The sequence below is a fragment of the Panthera onca genome, chromosome D2 (genome assembly GCF_046562875.1).
Source record: "Panthera onca isolate mPanOnc1 chromosome D2, mPanOnc1 haplotype 2, whole genome shotgun sequence".
In the NCBI taxonomy this organism is placed as follows: domain Eukaryota; kingdom Metazoa; phylum Chordata; class Mammalia; order Carnivora; family Felidae; genus Panthera; species Panthera onca.
The window spans coordinates 27,848,885-27,872,051 of NC_138349.1; the positions used below are offsets into that span (position 1 = coordinate 27,848,885).

At 39.0% G+C, this 23,167-nt stretch overlaps 1 protein-coding gene across 10 annotated transcripts in view; it reads right to left on the reverse strand.

Annotated features, from left to right (window-relative positions):
• Positions 1-23,167, reverse strand: part of BTRC (beta-transducin repeat containing E3 ubiquitin protein ligase) — a 182,766-nt gene that overhangs the window by 16,209 nt on the left and 143,390 nt on the right. For all 10 annotated transcript variants that reach the window (XM_078434750.2, XM_078434748.2, XM_078434745.2 and 7 more), the window contains 7 exons: positions 16,409-16,640; positions 12,513-12,699; positions 6,207-6,303; positions 5,423-5,560; positions 4,787-4,905; positions 2,138-2,387; positions 1,504-1,622 (listed from right to left, as the gene is read on the reverse strand). In XM_078434750.2, coding sequence (XP_078290876.1) covers positions 1,504-1,622; positions 2,138-2,387; positions 4,787-4,905; positions 5,423-5,560; positions 6,207-6,303; positions 12,513-12,699; positions 16,409-16,640 — 1,142 coding nt within the window. The remainder of the gene's footprint in view (positions 1-1,503; positions 1,623-2,137; positions 2,388-4,786; positions 4,906-5,422; positions 5,561-6,206; positions 6,304-12,512; positions 12,700-16,408; positions 16,641-23,167) is intronic.

The window sequence follows — 23,167 nt, forward strand, 5'->3', positions numbered from 1 at the left end:
ACAAACATAAAATCAATCAACAATCATACAAAAATGTACTCTTTTCAATGTAATTTATTTCCTTTCTGCTGTATAACTCAGGCAGAAGAATGTATGATTTAAGTTCAAATGAAATATATATTTTCAAAGCACGATGCTTTATATAATTCTGTAACCAGGGTCCCCAAGGCATAAAAAGGATGAATTCAATGTCCCCAGTTGCCTGTGAAGGACAAAACCAAGCCAAGAGAAGTAATGCTTCCTGAAATCACTATTAAGAATGAGATGCAGGGTATCAGTGATATCCTGCTCTCACAAAGCATGTCCACGTCTGTTAGTAAGGACACTCTCTGCTTTTACCCACTGTCCAGGACAGTCTTTCTCATATAATGGAAACAAAAAGCAAGTTCTCAAAAACTTTCGTATATTAATTTAAAAAATTATATGCTTCCAGACCAAGGCAAATGAAAGGACAATTTCCTTAGATGTGACAATAGCTCTATCCGTTGTTTTTTTAATAGCCTTTTCATTCTCTTAGTACTTTTTGAAGGAAGGGAGAGGATTCATAAATCTTCCAAATTCTATTCATATCTGTGTCATTCATCTTTGTGAAGATGAAAACACCAAAAAAGTACTTTAAGCTGTGGATTCTTCATAATTTCAAATTATGGATAATTACGTAATGCTAAGAAAACAAAATGCACAATTTCTAGTAGGGAAAAAATAGTTTTTCTTTTTTTTGTTAGAACACTGGTGGAAAAAAGGCCTTTTGCTACTTATTAGGACTTTTCAACTGTACACAGGAAGAGCTTAAAGAGGAGGGCCTTCAACCTCCATTTACTTATCACTCTTGTCCACTTCCTCATTCAAGCAGTACCTTTAAAATAAGTATATCTGGTAATGAAACTATTATAGAAAGGAAACACATCAATAAAAGGCTTTGCTATGCTATCTTTCTGCTTAGGACAAAAAAAATTTTTTTTTTTTTTTTTTTTTTTTTTTGCAAACTTTTGGCCTATAAGAAGCTATAGAAGGAAAAACATTTGGGGTGTCTGGCTGGCTCAGTTGGTAGAGCGTGTGACTCTTGATCTCTGGGCTGTGAGTTCGAGCCCCACATTGGGAGTAAAAATTAAAAAAAAAATTTTAAGTTTATTTATTTATTTTGAGAGACAGAGAGAGAGAGACAGTGCAAGTGGGGAAGGTGCAGAGAAAGAGAGAGAGAGAGAGAGAGAGAGAGAGAGAGAGAAAGAGAATCTCAAGGAGGCTCCACACCACCACAGTGCAGAGCCCAATGTGGGGCTTGAACTCACAAACCAGGAGATCAAGACATGAGCTGAAGTCAGATGCTTAACCGACAGAGTCACCCAGGAACTTCTACAAATAAAAATCTTTAAAAAAAAAAACAAGAAAGGAAAAACACTTTATTATAAACATAACACACTTGAAGATGTGTTTGATCTGTGTGCAAACAATGAATGGCAGAGTAATAGTGATCCCTTCTGGGTAAAGGCACCTGCTGCTCACCTGATAGTGTTGTCAGACGAGCCACTCACCACCAGCCTATCTCTGTACTGCAAACAGGCAATGCCACGTTTGTGTCCATTTAAGGTCCTTACAAACTCACAAGTACTTGTGTTCCATACCTGAAACAGAAATAGTATTTAGCAGTTGATTTGGTGCTTTTACTAGTAAAATCTAGGGCAATTGGAGTCTTGGGGAAGCAGAAAAGAGTACTGAGCCAATAGGGGGAAGTCAACTTCTCAAACCAAACCAAATCAAAAAAAGAAAAAAAAAAAAAAAAAGACAAGTTTAATTCTCAATAACACAGGGGTAATTTGTAGCTGGCTGCTATAACGTGAGAATTCCTCCAACTGATTTATTCTTACGGAGTTATTAGTCTGGTCTTGCAGACAAATTTTCTAGAAGCTGAGTTTACCCCTGGCCTTCTCACACTCACCATTATCTATAGGACTAAGATACCTAACCAAAATTTTCACACCGCTTGTCTCATTCATCGCCTTCTTACAAACAGACTAGTATCTGAATTAAATATTAAACTACTCCATATGGACGTTTAAATATGAAATTTCCCTTGATTGGATTTTCATATGAACACCCTTACTCTAAATTGGAGACTTATCAAAAGATGCCTCATTACCTTTATAGTCCTATCTCCAGACGCAGAAACGATGTACTTGTCATCAAAGTCTACAACGTTGACAGCAGCTCTATGTCCGACTAGCACCCTCCGGAGGGTAATGTCAGTTGGGGAGGCCATATCCCATACAGCAATGGAACGGTCTTTGGAACAGGTCACCATCATGCCATTATTGAAACGTAAGTGCAGAACTGCTTCACAATGGTGAATCAAGGTGTTTAGCATTTCACCTGTATTTACATCCCATACCCTGGAACAAACAACATTAAGAAGCTTATCTGAGGCTTCGATGATATTCCTGGCTATGATCTATTTGACTACCACATTCCCCACTCATCTTGCCTCATTTTCATAATTAGTGTTATACTCTACCCTCTTGTAGCTTTGGGACTGAGCTGAGGTAAAGAGTTCTGATGGACCACAGGGAAGTGATAGATAGAGGGCTGGACTAGGAGAGTAGGACAAGGAGAGGGACAGGATGCTGCCAATGTGAAATCCTTAAGACACACTATTTGAAATATGGGTGAGTTATATGGGAGAAGGGTAAGAATGAGGATACAACCACTGTCACCTACTAATTGGGCCTAGACTTCAAGATTATTACAAAACTTCTGACATTCAATCTGATGCCTTTAATGAGATATATTTTTTTTTAATGTTTATTTTTGAAAGAGAGAGAGAGGGAGAGAGAGAGACAGAGTATGCACGAACATGGGAGGGGCAGAGACAGAGAGGGAGACAGGATCTGTAGCGGGCCCTGTGCTGACAGCAGAGAGCCTGATGCAGGGCTTGAACTCAGGAACCGTGAGATCATGACCTGAGCTGAAGTCAGATGCTTAACCGCTTAACTGACTGAACCACCCAGGCGCCCCTAATGAGATACATTTTTAAGTAGGAATCTGATTAATGACAGTAGCATTAGTGTCCCACGGATAGCCCTCAGGAAATAGAACTGATTCAGGCCAAGAAGCTTCTGTAACAGTCTGACTTAGTACTGTGGATTTGAGCTTGATAACCCTGGATCTTCAATTTTACCATACAGGCCAGGCCCAAGATGACCTATACTCTTAAGTCTAAAGTTCCATTTCTGGGGCGCCTGGGTGGCTCAGTCGGTTGAGCGGCCGACTTCGGCTCAGGTCATGATCTCACGGTCCGTGAGTTCGAGCCCCGCGTCGGGCTCTGTGCTGACCGCTCAGAGCCTGGAGCCTGTTTCAGATTCTGTGTCTCCCTCTCTCTCTGACCCTCCCCCGTTCATGCTCTGTCTCTCTCTGTCTCAAAAATAAATAAAAACGTTTAAAAAAAAAAAAAATTAAAAAAAAAAATAAAGTTCCATTTCTGTGCTTTGAATGGGGGTAGAGATCAAGAATAGCCATCCCAGGGGTGCCGGGGTGCCTGGGTGCCTCAGCTGGTTAAGTGCCTGACTCTTGATTTCAGGTCAGGTGCTGATCTCAAGGTTTATGGGATCAAGCTCTGTGCTATGAGCATGGAGCCTGCTTGGGATTCTCTACCTCTCTTTCTGCCCCCTCCCTGCTCGCTCATGCCCGTGCTCACTTGCTCTCTAACAAAATAAACACTAAAGAAAATAAGGGAAAAAAATAGCCACAGTGTAAATGGGGGCTTACAGCAGAGTGTGGGACCTTTGGATATCTTGAGAATTTTGTGTGATGATATATTTCGATTACTCTGTTTTTGTGTATTTACTTTGATTTTCATAACACATTTTATTTCCTTTTCCAATTTAACCCCATCTTTTAGAAAATCATTTTGTCCCTTATCCTATAAATGATGTTAGCCTCTACAATGTTTAGCTTCCTTGAGGCACTCCAGAGCATCAATAAATGTTAAATGTCGATAACTATAAGAACTGAGTTTGCTATGCCTTTAAGTCAAAAGACAAGAAAGAGGAACAGCCTTTTCTTATTCACAGAGGATAATTTGGATTGGTAAACATTTAACTTCAGAGGATCTAACAATGCAGTTAACTGCTTTTTTTTCCTATTTTTTTTAAAAGTTACTTTTGATGCATTATGTTTAGAAAATCCTTTAGCTTAAGGCAAAATTCCTAACAGAGGTTTCCAGCAGTGCTGCTGGTACCCAGAACTCAAGCTACACTGGACTCCAGCAGCATAATGGCTGTGTCATCAAATCACTAACGCCTCTGGAAATTGAAGGCCCCTCCCTGAGTAAACCTTGCAATTAAAAACTGCAGGGACAGCAGGGGAGGGGCTGGCAAAGAGAGAGCATTGCTCACCTGTACACATTTTAAAGGAGGTAATGCATGTCTGTACCACAGTTATAACCACCTGAAAGGAGGCTTAATTCCATTCACATCATTCCCCTGCGAGGTGGTTTTTGTAAGGCATGCACAAGGTTTACCAAGTTTTTATAATTGATGATTTTCCCAAATTAAAACAGAATATGTAGTTTCTTCAATGTGCAAAAATGTAAACTTGCCTTAATCATTCCTAAATCAAGTTTTCTACTTCTAGGTGGACACAATGATGTGGAGAGCTGATGGCTTATTCTTCTTTAGTTATGAAGTTTCAGAACTGCGTTCATGCAGCTACATACAGCAAAACTACTATCTATGACAAAGAACAGAGCAGATCTGATATTCCAGAGTTCAAAAGATCATTTGGAATTCTCTACCTGACTGTGGAATCCGATGATCCAGTTATGATCACCCTCTCATCATACTGGAGACACAGGACAGAACCCGTATGGCCTGTGAGAATTCGCTTGCATTCCAGCGTGCTTTTATCCCAGATCTAGGATGGCAAACAAGATCTTTTTGATCACTGTGATAATGGGGTGGTGCTGAGACTTGTTGGCTCTACTATGTGTTTGATTCCTCTAAAGAATCAAAGCCCAGAGTAATGTGGAATGCATTCTTTTCTATAGGTATAGCTAAGCACCTATATGTGTGTGTGTGTGTGTGTGTGTGTACACACACACACATATAGGTGGCTTTAATACTAATGCTGACTTTATCCTTTTCATTAAGGAACAGAGGTAACCTATAATTATGTGAAGCCTAAAGGAGTAATAGCACATTCAGCGCACTTTAAGGAGAGAATTTAACCCTAGGACTATCCATTTGTACATGCTTCTGGCAGAAAGCAAGTAACTGTCCTTTAAGGAAATGATTCTGGCTTCAGGATGGGAAACAACCTAAAACTCTCATTTACCTTCTGGAAATAATACTTAGAGATGATGCTGGGACTGCTTTATTAATGTGGACACCCTTCTCCTTCAGCCATCTTCCCATTATTGAACAGACCTCACCTTGATTGTGTTGTCTCGAAGGCCGCTTACTATCTTCTGATCATCATACTGTAAACAGTAAACTCCTTTGCTTGTTTCACTTCGGCAGTGGATTCTCTGTAAACTATGTCTTCCACATCTCCAGTTAGATTCTATTGTCTAGGAGAAGGAATAATAAAAAGTTAGTAATTAGGAAAGGACCAGCACTAAATCCTTATCTGACTTTCATGGCAACCAATGACAAATGCTCAGTGCTTCACTCTATTAACTATATAGAACTTAAGGCAAACTCAAAATATGTTTTAAAAAAACCACTGTTTAAATTTGTATAACATTTTTTCATTTGTAAAGTTATTAAAGATTTACTTTCTAGAACTCTCCTGCATATAACTCATCCAATTAAATGATAAACCTGGTGGAAAAGGGGCAACAGAGGGCAAGCTGTGCACTTCATGAGGTTACATGCTCAGTGCTCCCCATACCTATGTGGTGGCCATTTCTACCAGTGAACTTCCAGGAAGGCTCAATTCATAAGATATTGGAGTATCGTAACAGTCTCAGTGCTATTGCATGAAGATATCATTTTCTCTCTCTCATCTACTTATCTACCAGTAAACAATCTTTAAAAGCTTTAAAAATTTTGCCTGGCAATTTACTATATTTTACCTACCCTATTTACTTAAAAGAATTGATTTTTAACCCACATTAATAAACCTTAATGGGTTTGCTGTAACAATTCTGTTATTGAAGAATGCTGATGATTCTCTAGTATTTGGCAAATATCCAAATATAAATAGATTCTTACCTCAATGTCTTGTATAATTTTAGGATAAAGTGCTCTGTAAAAGGAGTTGGGAGGAGCGTTCCCATCAGGAGGTTTGTTTTTGAATAAATACTGTCCCCTAAAAAACAAATATTTTCAATAAAAATCACAATATCAAACATTTACAAGGAGCTTCTTATTTTTTCAAAGTGTTGTCACAGTTACCATTCCATATAATCTCCGTAGCCTGGAAAAGTGTGAAGTTAAGCCTGATTTCAAGAGGCCAACTTTCTGGGTTCTAAGGAGCTCAGTCAGCACTGATTGTAAACATGACCACTTGTAGTGTAGCCATCAGAGTTATCAGGCCTTCAGGAATACTATAATGTCATCAAGCAAATATGCATAATCAGAATTTATCAACTAGTCTATCAGACCTCTGTACAGGCAGATTCACTGGGCTTTTGAAAATTTTGTTAGTGATGGTAACTACTAACTCTGAACTAGGCACATGCCCCACATTCTCTACCCACCCCCCCCCCCCCCCCACCACCAAGTAAAGCTGTGCCAGTATCAGTGGAGCCTAGCATCATGGGCAGTAGGAATGCCTCTATCATGGAGATCATTTTTTCTAGTCTTCATTTATGTGGGGTAAGGTGTGTTGGCAGCTCGGGCACCCAGGCTGCTGGTGATCAGTGTAGCTGTGCTTTAAAAGGAGCAATTCAATTCATTTTGACAGAGAAGAAAGGAAACACAGGAGTGTCCAGCAGCAGGTATGGAAGAAGATGAAAAGAAATGCCTAAGAGCACTGTGCTGTCAAGTCTAAGGCATGACATTCTTTCCCAGGTTCCTGGCTATGCACATACATACATGCATTTTACTGCCTTTCCTTGACTCCAGTGAGCAACATTTGTTAGCATCTCCTTCCTTATGACAGCACATCTCTGGAATACTCGTATCCCAAGCTAGATCTTTGCTACAAAAAAAACCAGTAAATGGCAATCACTTCCTGCTGGGTAAAAAATTTAATTCCTCATCCTGAAGTTAAGAACCCACCGAACACGGTGTGGAAGCTAGTAAACCCCACTATGGGTGTACTAACTGCTGTTCTCACTGGCACCGTGCCTTGCAAAGTGGAGATAGGCAGAAATGCCTCAGAGTGTAATCCTGGCACCAGAGAAATCATGTTTTCTCTGGGCCAGTCATCCACTCCTCCCTCTATAGCTCCATTACAATATAATTAATTGTTCAATGTCTCCAGGAGCGCTTCTCCCCTGCCCTCTTCCTATTATACACCTTGAAAATTAGTTGAGAAAATTTATCAGGAAGGTAGCTTTCACTTCTGTGTTAACAGAGGAAGGCAAATCTAGAATGGAGAAGCTAAAATAATAGTTTATAAAAGGGGGCTAATAGGAGCAAGAAATATGATACATCAACATAAAGGGCAAACAAGACACATTGTGAAATAATTCTGGGTTACAAGCACACTTCTCTTATTCTGCAATAAGAGAACAATCTTACTCTGCAAACACACTGTAACCAAACAACAGATTTTGAGCGAAAAGATCCTAAATCTGGTTAATAGTTATAACTTAATAATTTCAATTCCAACACCCTTTCATGAGGTGATAATCACTACATTCATTTTGCAAGCAAACAAATCAAATGCCAGGGAGGTTAGGTAACCCGCTCAAGGTCACACACCTAGCAAGTAGACCTGGAATTTGAATCTAAGCCTGATTTTAGAGCCTACACTCTACTACTTTATTATCTCCCAGTACCCACCATTCCTCAGAGATTCCTGCCCTCCTTTTAATCTCTGGCAATTGACTATAGGTGCCCAGGATTTTCTTCATATGTAATGAAACTATCCCTACATTCTAAGAAAAGAGAAATCATATAAGCCTCTGATTTCATTTTTTACCTCAATGTATTTTTCATTCCTTGCTAAAGTGTCTGAGTTTCTTCAAATTAAAGGTGCTACAAAAAAGGGTGGTGAGGTGCTGAAAACTGGTTTTTCAGTCTGTATCTGTGTTGTAAGTCAAAACCTTTTATGATGGAAGCTCTCTGACAACAGGGACCACTTCTGTGTGAAATGTCTAGTACCTCTGAGAATGTAAGTACATGATAAATGCTAAATATTAAATTTAGAATGTTATCATAAAATGTGATCTGCTGATTAAGAAAATGGACTTTCCCAAGTGGTCGTTTATTATACTTTTAAGAGTTACCATTACTGAGCACAGAGAGTACACTCAATATTATTCAAGATAGAAAGAGACAGAGTTCATGTCCTAGGGGCAGACTGTCAAATTCATCTAAATACAACAGTGGAGTGGAAGCTAAACCCAAAGCTTCATTAGAAAACGATATTTACTTATTGTTTTTGGTTGGGGGAAATGGAAGAAACTGTCAAAGCCAGGATTTGGGGAAAGGTATGAAAGGAAAACTTTATTGACACAGTAGGCTTGGAAAGACAATCTGAGAGAAGATGAGAAAGTGATCATAGACTGAATTTTTTAAAAAGTAGGGGAGAACACTAACACAAGAAGAAAGTCAAATTTAAAAATACAAGCAGTCACTGGGACGCCTGGGTGGCTTGGTCGGTTGAACGTCCGACTTTGGCTCAAGTCATGATCTTGCGGTTTCTGAGTTCAAGCCCCGCGTCGGGCTCTGTGCTGACAGCTCAGAGCTTGGAGCCTGCTTCGGATTCTGTGTCTCCCTCTCTCTCTGCCCCTCCCCTGCTCTTGCTCTGTCTCTCTCTCTCTCAAAAATAAATATAAACATTAAAAAAGTTTTAAAAAGACACAAGCAGTCAAGGGTGCCTGAGTAGCTCAATCGGTTAGGTGTTCAACTTCAACTCAGTTCATGATCTTGCAGTATGAGTTCAAGCCCTGTGTCGGGCTCTGTGCTGACAGCTCAGAGCCTGAAGCTTGCTTCAGATTCTATGTCTCCCTTTCTCTCTACCCTTCCCCCACTCATGCTCTCTCTCTCTCTCTCTCAAAAAAAAAAAAAAAAAAAAAATACAAGCAGTCAGAGAAAGTCAAGGGGGATATTAAAGGAAGTCTCCACGGGGTGGACAAATTCTTGTAATTTCATGGGGCTCTATCAAGGTAAGATGACAAATGTGGCCAGGGACAAAAGAATATGGTCTGAACTATGAAGGATGCTCAAAAGAACAGAAATGGGCTCCTGTGGTTGAGGAGATAGGGAAAGAGTGATAATCAATACTGGATCCTAGATTATTTCTCATCCATACCTTCATATACCCTTCATATAAAAGGCAAAAGGCCATCTTTTCAATGATCTTGTTTGTTTTTTCTCTTTGTAACTAACATAACAGATCTTCCTATTTACTGCCAACTCCAAGTAAAATTGTGGAGGCTGTTATCTTTGGTATTTTCATAAGCATCTGTCCAAATCTGCTTATCTGTTTCTTGTTCTTCCTGCCTTCAAAAAAAAGAGTTTGTAAGGGCACCTGGGTGGCTCAGTTGGTTAAGCATCCAACTCTTGATTTCAGCTCAGCTCGTGATCTCATGATTCATGAGATGGAGCCCTTCGTCAGGTTCTAGGCTGATAGCACGGGATTCTCTCTCTCTGGCCCCTCCCCCCCCTCCCCCCCCCCTCCACACAAGTGGTCTCTCAAAATAAATATATTTTTTAAAAAGTAAAAAAAAAAAAAAAGTTTGTAAACTCCCAATGTCTGATAAAGGTTTACTGTTATTTACAGTACAAATGGGAACAAAGTATATTTTAACAGGGAAGAAACCTTTATTGCTATGGGAGTGAATCTCTGTCCTAGAGATTTTAGGTTATGAGTTCCAATTTGGAGGAGAATTTGGGTTTTTCTTTTGAAATGTCATTTTTTAAAAGATTAAAAAAATTTTTTAAGTTTACTTTTTGAGAGAGAGAGCATGAGTGAGTGTCAGTGACGGAGAGAGAGACAGGGAGACAAAGGATCCGAAACAGGCTCCGCACTGACAGCATGGAGCCCCATGTAGGGCTTGGACTCACAAACCATGAGATCAAGACCTGAGCCAAAGTTGGATGCTTAATTGACCGAGCCACCCAGGCGCCCTAAATGATGTTTTTTTTAATTTTTATTTTTTTAATGTTTTATTTATTTTCTGAGAGTGAGAGAGAGAGAGAGAGAGAGCGAGCACGAGCGAGCACACGCAAATGGGGGAGGGGCAGAGAGATAAAGAGACACAGAATCTGAAGCAGGCTCCAGGCTCCGAGTTGTCAGCACAGAGCCTGAATTCACGAACCATGAGATCATGACCTGAGCCGAAGTCGGCTGCTTAACCAAATGAGCCACCCAGTGCCCCTAAATGACTTTTTTTTTTAGAGTTTATTCATTTATTTTGGGGGAGGGGGAGGGAGGGACAGAGAGAGCGAGAGAGGGAGGGAGGGAATGAGCAGGGGAGGGGCAGAGACAGAGACAGAGAGAGAATCCCAAGCTGACAGCAGAGAGCCCAATTCAGGGTTCAGTCTCATGAACTGTGAGATCATGACTGGAGCCAAAATGAAGAGATGGGCACTTACTCAACTGAGCCACCCAGGTGACCCTGGAGAATTTTTCTTTTTTTCTTTTCTCTTCTTTTTTCCCTGTGAGGGGTAGTAGAATATTCCTAGCTGCCCTAAAACTCTTCCACGTAAGCAACTGCTCTATATCTAAGGCTGGTCCTGGCATGCCTGTTAGCAAAATGATGGATTTTGAATCCCATACAACTATATATATGTATATGTATATGTATATGTATATGTATATGTATATGTATATGTATATATATGTATATATGTATGTGTGTGTGTGTATATATATATATATATATATATATATTTGCTTTTTTATAAAGAGTTTATTTCCAAAGTATGAAATAAATTATGAAAGGTTTCTATTTTTCTATATAGTGAAATAAATGAGAATAAGAAAAACATATTTGGGAAGAATAACACTATGCTTTCATATATTCACGTTTATATAGCCAAAGAATAGCTTGGCATTTGCTTCCTTTAAAATTGAATTTGAGGGGCGCCTGGGTGGCTCAGTTGGTTAAGCGGCCGACTTCAGCTCAGGTCACGATCTCGCGGTCTGTGAGTTCGAGCCCCGCGTCGGGCTCTGTGCTGACAGCTCAGAGCCTGGAGCCTGTTTCAGATTCTGTGTCTCCCTCTCTCTCTGCCCCTCCCCTGTTCATGCTGTGTCTCTCTCTGTCTCAAAAATAAATAAATGTTAAAAAAAATTTTTTTTTAATTGAATTTGAGGGAAATTATAAAGCCTTCCTAATAGCCAGAATGACAGAAATTTCTTGAAGCATTTGGTATAACATTTAGGGGTCAATACGTTTATTATATATCAACGAATTTCAAATATCCAAAAAGATAAAAGAAAGGGAGCCATAAATTTCAAAGATGAAAAAAAAATGAGCTAACTATATTTTAATGAAAATTGCTGAGAAAAGCTGCCCCTCTTTTCTTAACAGTTTTGTATCTCTTTATGGTCCAAGATATATAATTGATAAAATTAATTGCTCAGGATATCCCTGAGCACACATATGTCTGCTGGTGCATTTCTATCAACTAAAATATTTAATATGTCACTTTTATTTTACTTATGAAATTATTCACACCTGACTTTCTTTCAGTGACATTCTAGAGATATCCTTTGAAAGTACATATAGAAGGCATCTTCCAGAAGTTCTAATGAAATGGTACCTTTATCTTAAAAGAACAACAATAAAATTGGTGAGGTCTCTCAGGCTGCTCACTATATAATGCCTCAAGGAATTCAGGATTAAGCAGTAAAATCTTAAGAAAATATGAGTTTTCTGAGGAAACAGTGAGATATACTAGATGACACATTTCACTCTTTCCCATGCCTAGAGTTCTTATTCTAGTTGAGTGTAAAAATAATTTTGATTACAAAGGTGATAAACCACCACAGGCATGGATTAAAGACAAGAAATCTTCTGAAGGAGAACATACTTACTGGTTCGGGATTGTTTCGGGCATCTGATGGCTTCTGTGTGATCTAAACTCATCTGTCTTACAAACTGCCTATCAGCCCTTTTTCAGGACACTACTTTCTGCCCAGAGAACAGAATGCTCTAAATGAAGTTGGTTTTTAATCATTTTTTGCAAAGTAGTATTAACACAGTATGTCATTTATGAATGATTGGTCAGAAGAAACACTGTTGAGTACGTGTACAACTATTTTACATTTTGTGCTATAAACCAGCAACATCATCATATTCAATGAGAAGCAGTCTCTCTGGTTCCCAATATTATTCCAATGACTCTGAACGGCCAAGTCCTGAAGCTCCATGATAGTAAGAAAGTTAAAAGGCTCACCATCCTCTTCGTTCTGCCAGGCCTCTCCACAGAGAATCCGTCCTGACCATTCTCTCAATGAGCTTCTTCCATAACATGCCATCAGATGTCACTCGGTACCATTCCTTACATACAAGTTCAGCAGCACATAGTGATTTGGCATCCAGGTATGACAGAATGTTCTCAGCAATGTGATCCAAACCCCGAGCTGTTGGGTTTGGGGGAGGAGGTAAAGAAGAGAAGCATAGGTGGTGAATGGTTTTTTACAAAAGGTCCTTAAAAAAAGAACAGCATTTATTCTGTTCTGAAAGCATATCATTGTCCCTAGTGTGGTCCAGTTTCTTTTTCAAACAGAAACTTGGGTAAAATGAGTGTCAATAATTTTTCCATAAGGTTACAGAAATGAACAGTATTTTCCATCTTCCTTTAGATAAGGAAGTTAGAGCTAACAACTAGCAAACCCCCCAAGACATTAAAAATAAAAAGGATTCCAGAAAACAATTCACATCTATCTATATGGATTTCAGCACTAGGGGATGTTCTATGGATGGCATCTCAAAGTCTGTGATTCAGACCCCCCCAAATCTCTATATTAGGTCCATTTCTCATTCTGTTTCTATTACTGCTGCAGTTCCAAAGCTGTTCAGTAAAAGAAATATCCTTTAAATGTACTAGGGGAGAGGCACTAAGTCAGAATGTGCTGGGTTATAGAATTTTGGGCATGCAGAAAGAAGAGAAGAAGGAAATACAGATTGGTATGGGAACATCCCAAGAGGAAAAGAGAGAGGTATGTTTAAGTTCAAGTATCAGTTTAATTTCAAATGTTTAAAAAAACTGTATTTGAGAGTAGTTGCTGCTATAAAGCCTACATGACAGCTGACCAAAAGATGAAAAAAATCCCAGACCAATAAATAACTTGGTTAGAATTTCAGAGACCATTTTGTAGGATGTATAGAGGAAAACAATGGAAGTAGATCTTGGGCTTCCTAAACTGGATGGGCTTCCCAGTTAAAATACTCTACCACCCAAATCTGTACTGAGGCCTCAGAGAAATAGATACTATAAAACAGGATGATCACACGAATAAAGTTTTTGGCTATTGTTCTAATTCACAAATGAGACAAACACATTCACGGTTATTTCTTCTTCGGGTTACACATCAGAGGTGTGCTAAAGACTTAAATAGTGCAGAAGGATTCCTTCATACTCTGACCCCCTCAGGCACAAACTTAACCAAAAGGAAAGAGAATACCACATTTCATTTTGTGCCTTTCCCTTGAATCACACGAAGACACAATTGGACACCATTAGCAACAACCCAAACGTGCTTAAACATTATTCTAATTATAAAATTGTATGGATAGCAGTCACATTTTTCAGCAGATTTGGAGAAGAAAGCATTAAATGGATTTTGTTTGGCTGGCATCACATGTTCATATTTAAGCATAAGCAGATGGAGGCATCCATCACTTAATTCTTATTAAAGGAAAATGACTATAACCCAATTAAAGATATAATAATTAGTTCTTCGTGAAAAAAAAACAAAAAACAAAAAAACAGTGATGGTACAATTCCTGCACCTTTAAATTGAAACTTTCTATGCCGTCAGAAGTTTCCAAAATTCATTCCTGTGTTTTTAATGGCTGTCATCAAATTGTTCCTGATCTTCACTATATCCCTATAGTAAGTCTTTGGAAGTAATTTCACCTAACACTCTAAACAAACCCATTACATTAATGGATTATAGGCATTTTTTGAAGTAGTTTGGTTTACTAAATGTAGCCAGATGGTGTAGGTTTATAAGTTAAAATGGCCATAAAGCATTAGCCTGATGATTTAATATCTTATAAAGTGGTCAGCAGATACACACCAGGGATCAGGATTAGGCAAAGGATACACAGATCTAATCAACTCCTGCTCAATTCTTAGTGGTATATGCTTGAGATAGTAGCATGTCTCAGTAACTGGGGAGAGCACAGTAATGAGGTACACACAGATTGTTCACACAATGAAAACTGTTTGCCTATGGCTAAAACAAAATCCAGTGAGGGAAGAGGGGGCAGAAGTCTATTCTACTTAACAAAAAATATAGATACAAATTTAGTTTTAAAATGGTTATTTCTAAGATATAAATAGGTATTTCTTTTGTTTTAAAGGGTGATTTAAATTCCAATTTTGGAAAAACAAACAAAAAAATTAATTGGCCAAGATGAAGCAAAGTAGTAATATGCCTTTTGGGGGAGGGCTGGCATATTTTTGAAGAGGACAGTTTGGCACAAGTATTAAAAACCTTGAAAATATTCATAATAATATTTCTGTTACTTCTTCCTAGGAAAAGACTAGTGAATAAGAATGTCTACCACAGCAAAGTTTACAATAGGAAAAATATTTTGAACTACCTAAGTGTCAAAAAAAGGGGTTAAATAATATGTGTTTTGGCCCCCATAAAGAATATATAATACTATAAATAATTACGTTTTATTTAAAAAAAAAATTTTTTTTTAACGTTTATTTATTTTTGAGACAGAGAGAGACAGAGCATGAACGGGGAGGGTCAGAGAGAGGGAGACACAGAATCTGAAACAGGCTCCAGGCTCTGAGCTGTCAGCACAGAGCCCGACGCGGGGCTCGAACTCATGGACCGCGAGATCATGACCTGAGCCGAAGTCGGCCGCTTAACCGACTGAGCCACCCAGGCGCCCCAATAATTACGTTTTAAAAGAACACTCAGGAAAATACATTAAGAGAACACAGTAAGAAAAAAATGTTACAAACGTTTTAGAAGGAAATATACACACCTAGAAAAAACAGTAAGGCTACATGCCAAAATATTAATAGCATATTAGCAGCTCTCTCTGAATGAAATTTTATTTTTATATTTTAAATGGTTTTGAATTTTCTAAATTTCCTATAACTTCTATAATCAGGAAACAATTGAAAAAAATAAAAACATGATATAATAATATTTTAGAGATTCACTCATCTTTTGTACTATATGTTCTTTTATAGCTTTTTTAAAAAATGTTTTTATTTATTTTTGAGAGAGACAGAGCAAATGGGAGAGGGGCAGAAAGAGAGAGGAAGACACAGAATCTGAAGCAGGCTCCAGGCTCTGAGCCGTCAGCACAGAGCCTAATGCAGGGCTTGAACTCATGAGTTGTGAGATCATGACCTGAACTGAAGTCGGATGCTCAACCAACTAAGCCACTCAGGGCCCCGATACTGTATGTTCTTTTAAAATAAACTTTTAACACAGAGGACAACCTTGTATTTCCTCGAGATAGCATTTCCTCCAAATACTGATGTCTACAAAGTATCCTAGGATCACCATCAAGCATTCAGTAAAACCACCACATCATCTTCCACAAAAAAATGTATTTTAAGTGTGTGAGCTTGTGCATGTGTGTATTCAAACATATATTTAGCTTATGATAAATGTTTGGTTATTGAGAACAGTGAGGTTGCAAAGCCTGGTGTTTACAAATTATTGTCACAAGGCTCCTGAGATATCTTTCTTTACAAAATACTCACTTAAAAATTCAGTCCCATAATTTAAATTATTCTGTTGACAAATTCCCATAGAAATCCAAATCCAAGTACATAAGTTAACATATCTTGAAGCTAAGACACATTATCAAGGTAGCACCTCACAAAAAATTTTATCTGTACCTCTCAGTGGGTAAGAACAGGGTGACTAGAAGGTAGGAGATCCAGAGAAGACTGGGGAAAGAAGAGTCTCTATTTCCAGAGTTTGATGTTTTGGGTATTTATACCCCAAGAAGGTAACATTAAAGAACTCAGTTTATAAAAATCAAGCCAATGAAGACTTTTAAAAAGAAAGACGAAGATCTAGTTCCATTACCATTGTCACATATCTTCTAGGCAAATTAATGGCTCACAAACACCCAGAGACATACCTGGCAGAGCAGTTATGAAATCCCTCTGCAGCATAGGTTTAAGATATGAGTTTATGTGTCCATGTTGGTAATGACACATTTGGGATATAAGATGTTCTACAAATTCCACTTGATCGGACTCTGACCACTGCTCAAAATATTTGACACACAGCTCCTTTTCCTTCTCATAGCTTGCTGAGAGTTTTCGTTGCTTGGGCACAATCATACTGGAAGTGCCATTGGCAAGTTTCGTCTGTAGAAGGGGTGGATTAAAAGAAACATGAAACAGTAAGTACTGAAAATGAGGGAAATATATAATTTTCTGGTCTGGCATGCTATATTATGTCTATATGATGGAGCTCACTCTGTTACTCTATTAGTAATTGGATGCTTGTGAATAGCAATTACATAGAAAGCCACACAAAGACCACAGTAAGTTGGTAAATCAGAAATAGTGTTGGATGACTAGACATTCATGTCTAAAAGTTCACAGGAAGATATTATTTGGAGATACACAGATGAAAACTGAAAGCTGAAGGCATATTAAGTTATTATTACTAGCAAGCAAAAAAGCTAATTTGCTTTTTTTTTTTGTATATACCAGTTACTGGACATTTATAGAATTACTTACTCACAACTTATTTTTTACCAATCAAATAAGAAACCTTCCACGCAAAGAAAGGCCAATGAATAATCTGAAACTCTAGTACCTTGGAGATAAAGCTTAAATATAACATGTATATGTTCAACCTACCCTTTTCCTTCTAAAAAGGAAATCAAACTTACATGCCATACAGTCTTTCTATTAATTAGTTAGTTCATTGAGAAAATATCAACTAAGCATCTACGATGTGTCAAACACTGTCCTAGGTGCTAGGAATACAACACTGAACCAAAATAACAGTGTCTGTTATCAGGAACTTGTAGTATGTACAGCAAGATAAAAACATAACCAAATACTGGAAAATACAATGTGCATAGTGCTATTAAGAAAAGTAAGGGGAGGGGCGCCTGGGTGGCGCAGTCGGTTAAGCGTCCGACTTCAGCCAGGTCACGATCTCACGGTCTGTGAGTTCGAGCCCCGCGTCAGGCTCTGGGCTGATGGCTCGGGGCCTGGAGCCTGTTTCCGATTCTGTGTCTCCCTCTCTCTCTGCCCTTCCCCCGTTCATGCTCTGTCTCTCTCTGTCCCAAAAATAAATAAAAAACGTTTAAAAAAAAAAAAAAAAAAAAAAAGAAAAGTAAGGGGATATGGGGCGCCTGGGTGGACCAGCTGGTTGAGTATCCAACTCTTGATTTCAGTGCAGGTCATGAACCGAGCCCTGCATTGGGTTCCATGCTCAGTGTGGAGCCTGTTTCAAGATTCTCTCTCTCTCTTCCTCTGCCCCTCTCCCCCACTCTCACTCTCATTCTCTCAAATAAAAGATTAAAAACTTAAAAAAAAAATAAGGGGATAGAAAAAAAAAGTATACGTTATTGTACTAGGCAAAATTCTAAGATGGCTCCCCCCAAGATTCTGGGCCTTTGGTGTGTGTACGTATATATATATATATATATATATACGTACACACACCTTCTCTCAGCTATTCGAACAAACACATAGGCACTGCTTTAATTAAGGTGCCAAATCAGCTGACCTTAAGATAGGGAGATTACTGGAGTGGGTTTGACCTATCAAATGAGCTCTTTAAAAGCAGAGAGCTTTCTCCAATTGGTTACTGAAGAAGAAGGGGACCACATGGCAAAGGATGTGGTCAGCCTCTGCGAGTTGAGAGAGCTCCCAGATGACAGCCAGTAAGGAAATGGGTACCTCAATACTACAAAGGCAAGGATCTGAATTCTGCTGACAACAATGAGCTGAGAAGAGGATTTCCCCCCAGAGCCTCCAGATGAGAACGCAGCCTGGTCAGCACCTTCATTTCAGCCTTGTGACACTCTGAACAGAGGACGTGGCCATGCTATGCCAGACTTCTGACCTAGAAAATTGTAAGCTAATGAATGGGTGTTATTTTATCCTGGTAGCTTGTTATGCAGCAATTAAAAAAACACAAAAAACTAATATAATTATTTAAGCCTAAGGGGTCAGAGATAGTTTCCCTAAAGAGATGACTTCTGACCTGAGACATGAAGGAAATGAGGAAATTAGACATTTTGTTACATGGGGGAAGAATGGTCTAGGGCAAAGGGAATTTGAGGGCAAAGGTCCTGGGTGGCACAGTCTGTCTGGCATTTTTTTTTTTTTTTTTAACGTTTATTTATTTTTGAGACAGAGAGAGACAGAGCATGAACAGGGGAGGGGCAGAGAGAGAGGGAGACACAGAATCTGAAACAGGCTCCAGGCTCTGAGCTGTCAGCACAGAGCCCGACGCGGGGCTCGAACTCACAGACCGCGAGATCATGACCTGAGCTGAAGTCAGACGCTCAACCGACTGAGCCACCCAGGCGCCCCTGTCTGGCATTTTTAAGGCACACCAAAAAGGCCCAGGTGGTTTGAACCAAGGGAACAAGGAGAAGTAAGCCGGAGTAGTTCAAGCCAGTTCATCCAGGTCATTTAGGTGGGAGCAGCCAATCTCCAAGACGGCCTGAAACAATTCCATCTCTCCCTGAACATTGAATGCTGTTCCTTCCATCAAAAGGCAGAGTTTGTCTTAGCCTTTGAATCTGGGCTTTGGCTAACAAAGTGTGGAGAAAGTAACATTCAGCTTCTGCTTACTTCTTAGAGTCTTGAGCTACCCAGTAAGAAATTCAGGCTACCGTGCTGGAAAGGGAACTCAGGAAGATGAGCAGCTATGTAGAGAGAGAGAGAGAGAGAGACAGAGAGAGAGATCACATAGACAAGCACCTAGAAGCCCTAGAGTGACATGATCTGACTTCTTTTAAATGGAGCATGGCTATGTGAACAACAGACTGTAGGGGACATGAATAGAAATAAGGAGACTGATTAAAAGACTACTTCGAAGTAGTCCATGGAAGAGAACAATCTTTTGGACTAGGGCTGTAGAGGTAATGAGAAATAATTGGGACTCAACGTATACTTTGAAAGCTAAGCAAACTGAACTTGCTGACAGACTGGACATGGGGTATGAGAAAAGAAAGAAGACAAGGATCATATGCAAGTTTGAAGCTGGGGACACTTTTCAAAGTACTTTGATAGATCTTCGGCACATTTGCCTGAGGCAATTCCGATTTGGCAGGAAGGCCAATGTTACTATGGAGCTCATACCTGCCTAGACATATTGAACGTGCTATAAAACTATCAAATTTGGAAAATCAACTTCTGCTATTCAAGGCACAGGCTGGCTTAATTTCTAAATGTTAAATCCTACATGCAGGTTTCTGTACAAATGATCCACGAAACACAATTCAAAGTGTATGGTCAAGAATGACATTAGCCATTCTGTTTACACGCAAGAGCTGACACCTGTAAGCAGCAGGCTCTGGTATACAGAGTTGGGTGTTTTCTAGCATAAGTGCCACTGTGGTCTATGATATAGACTAAAAATGATTAATAAGAACCTTGTTGGACACAGGCCTTGGGGGACTTCAGAGCTATTTTGGGGTAGGTTATTTGTTTGCATTTCAGAAAAGAAAAATTTGTGAAATATGGAGTAAGATTTAGTGAGCTAATGAATAGGTGGGTGTACAAGCTTCACCAACACCACTTCTCATCTCAACAACCCAAACCTCCCCCTCCATCATCTTTTATAAATTTGTCTTTTTGTCTTTTAAAAGGTGGAAATGGGTTGGAGTTGGATGCTACCCTAGGTTATTGTTTTCTTGCTAAAGACCAGAAATGCCAGGAACAGAGAACAATAATCGGCATGGTAATGAAATGATTCTATTTATAATCTTCAACAAACCAGATGTTTCTAGAATCACAGGGAGTCATGCTTTGATCAGTGGCTATCAGACTATTAACAGATAAAAATGCCTAAGGATTTCACAAATTTGGTTATCCCACTGCAGGAGCTAAAGTTCAGTCAGGACTTCCTTGTATTTTCAATGATCCAATCATAAATAGGACCTAAAACACATTTGGCTATTAGAAATGAAGTATAAACTGATAGTTCATGTATGTACCAACTGTCTGGGCTACTCCAGCTGGTACTACATTTTAGTCACAACTTCCAAAACAGAGTATTTCCTTGTGAGGTAGGAAAACACACACCTTAGACCCATTATTGCTTTGAATGAGTTGCTTACTCTTAACCTCTACACCACACTGTATTTTTTAAGAGTTGTGGTCCTACAGTAGTACAAAGACCTGGTTTCAAACTCTAGGTCCACGATTTACTAGCTGTGTGTCATGGAATAAACAACTTGATTTTTTTTTTTTTTTTGAGTCTCTGTTTCCCTCATCTTGCCAAATGGGGATAATTACACAATATATTCCACTGGGTTTTTGTGAGGATCAAATAAAATAATCTAAGAAAAGCATGCTTAGTTTACTACCTGGCACACAGTAAAGTGCTCAATAAATCAACACTCCTAATGAACTTATGACACTGCTGGAATTGGACTTTCCCTCTTCTTTTGAAAATACATACTTCTGGGGCACCTGGGTAGCTCAGGCAGTTAAGCATCTGACTCTTGATTGTGGCTCAGGTCATGATCTCACAGTTTAGATTTGATCCCCATGTCAGGCTCCATGCTGATAGTGCAGAGCCTGCTTGGGATTCTCTCCCTTTCTCTCTCTGTCCCTACCCCACTCGTGCTTTCTCTCTCTCAAAATATATAAACTTAAAAGAAAATCCTTATTTCTTTCTCACTATGTAATATGTATTTTTCTATTTTAATTTTTCATTACAGTATAATATACATAAAAGTGTATAATTTTGGAGCACCTGGGTGGCTCATTCAGTTGGGCATCCAACTTCTGCTCAGGTCATGATCTCACAGTACACGAGTTCAAGCCCTGCACTGGGCTCTGTGCTGACAGCTAAGAGCCTGGAGCCTGCTTCAGATTCTGTGTCTCCCCCTCACTCTGCCCCTCCCCTGCTCGTGCTCTCTCTCAGAAATAAACATTAAAAACAATTTTTTTTAAAGTGCATAATCTTAAGACAAATAATGACTTCACTTGTATGAGGACTTTAAGAGACAAAACAGATGAACATAAGGGAAGGGAAACAAAAATAATATAAAAATGGGGAGGGGGACAAAACATAAAAGACTCTTAAATATGGAGAACAAACAGAGGCTTACGGGAGGCGTTGTGGGAGGGGGGATGGGCTAAATGGGTAAGGGGCATTAAGGAATCTACTCCTGAAATCATTGTTGCACTATATGCTAATTTGGATGTAAATTTAAAAAAAAATAAAATTAAAAAATGTGCATAATCTTAAATGTATAGCTTGATGAATTTTCAGAATGTGAACACACCCATGTAACCAGCACCTAGATCAAGAAACAGATTACCAGGAGCCTTATAAGCCCTGCCTTGACTCCTTTTTTTGGGTTGCCAGCCCTGCTAAGGGTAAGCACTATACTCATTTCTTTTTTTGGAAAAATACTTTTTAAAACTGTTTGCCTGGGACACCTGGGTGGCTCAGTTGGTTGAAATAAAATATTTTCATTTATAAAAAATAAATAAATGAATAAAACTGTCTGCCTATACAATTTACAGTAGCATTAAAAAATATAATACTTAGGAATAAACGTAACAACATATGTGTTAATACCTGTAAAACTGAAAACAACAAAACAGTGCTGAGGGAAACTTAAAAAAAAATTTTTAACGTTTATTTATTTTTGCGTGCGAGAGACACACAGAGCACAAGCAGGGGAGGGGAAAGACAGGGAGACACAGAATCCAAAGCAGGCTCCAGGCTCTGAGCTGTCAGCACAGAGCTTGATATGGGGCTTGAACCCATTAGCTGTGAGATCATGACCTGAGCCAAAGTTGGATGCTTAATGGACTGAACCACCCAGGTGCCCTGGGTGCTGAGGGAAATTTTATAAGACCTAAATAAGTGGAGAGATATATTATGTTCACAAATGGGACTCAATATGGTTAAGATGTTCATTCCTTCCAATCGATCCATTGATAAGAGTCAATGCAATATCAATGAAATCCCAGCAAGCAAACTGACAACGTGACTCTAAAATTTAAATGGAAACACAAAGGACCTAAACTTCAGCCAAGTGATTCTGCAAAACAGAAACAAAGATGGAGGATTCACAGCACTGAATTTCGAGACTTAAATAAAGCAATAGTAATCAAGATAGTGTGACTTTGGTGTAAGGACAAGCATGTAGATCAATGAAACAGAATATAGACTCAACGAAGAGACTTACATATGGCCAGTTGATTTTTGAGAAAGGTGCCAAGATAACTTAATAAGGAAAAAATAGACTTTTCAAAAGATGATGATGAAACATCTGCATATCCATGTAGAGACAATGGACTTTGTTCTTTACTTTCAACCATATCTGAAAGTTAACTTACATGGATTTTGGATTTATATGTAGGAGCTAAGACAATGTCTAGAAGCAAACACAGGAGAAAATCTTGGTACTCTTGAGACAGGTAAACATTTCATACACAGGACACAAAAGCACAAACTTTTTTTTTTTTTTTAAGTTTATTTATTTGGGCGGGAGAAAGCGAGAGTGAGAGCAAGCAAGCAGGGGAGGGGCAGAGAATCCCAAGCAGGCTCCACACAGTGCAGAGCCTGACATGGCTCAACCCCACAAACCGAGAGATCACGACCTGAGCCGAAATCAAGAGTCAGACACTTAATTGACTGAGCCACCCAGGCACTCCTACAAACTATTTCTTAAGGA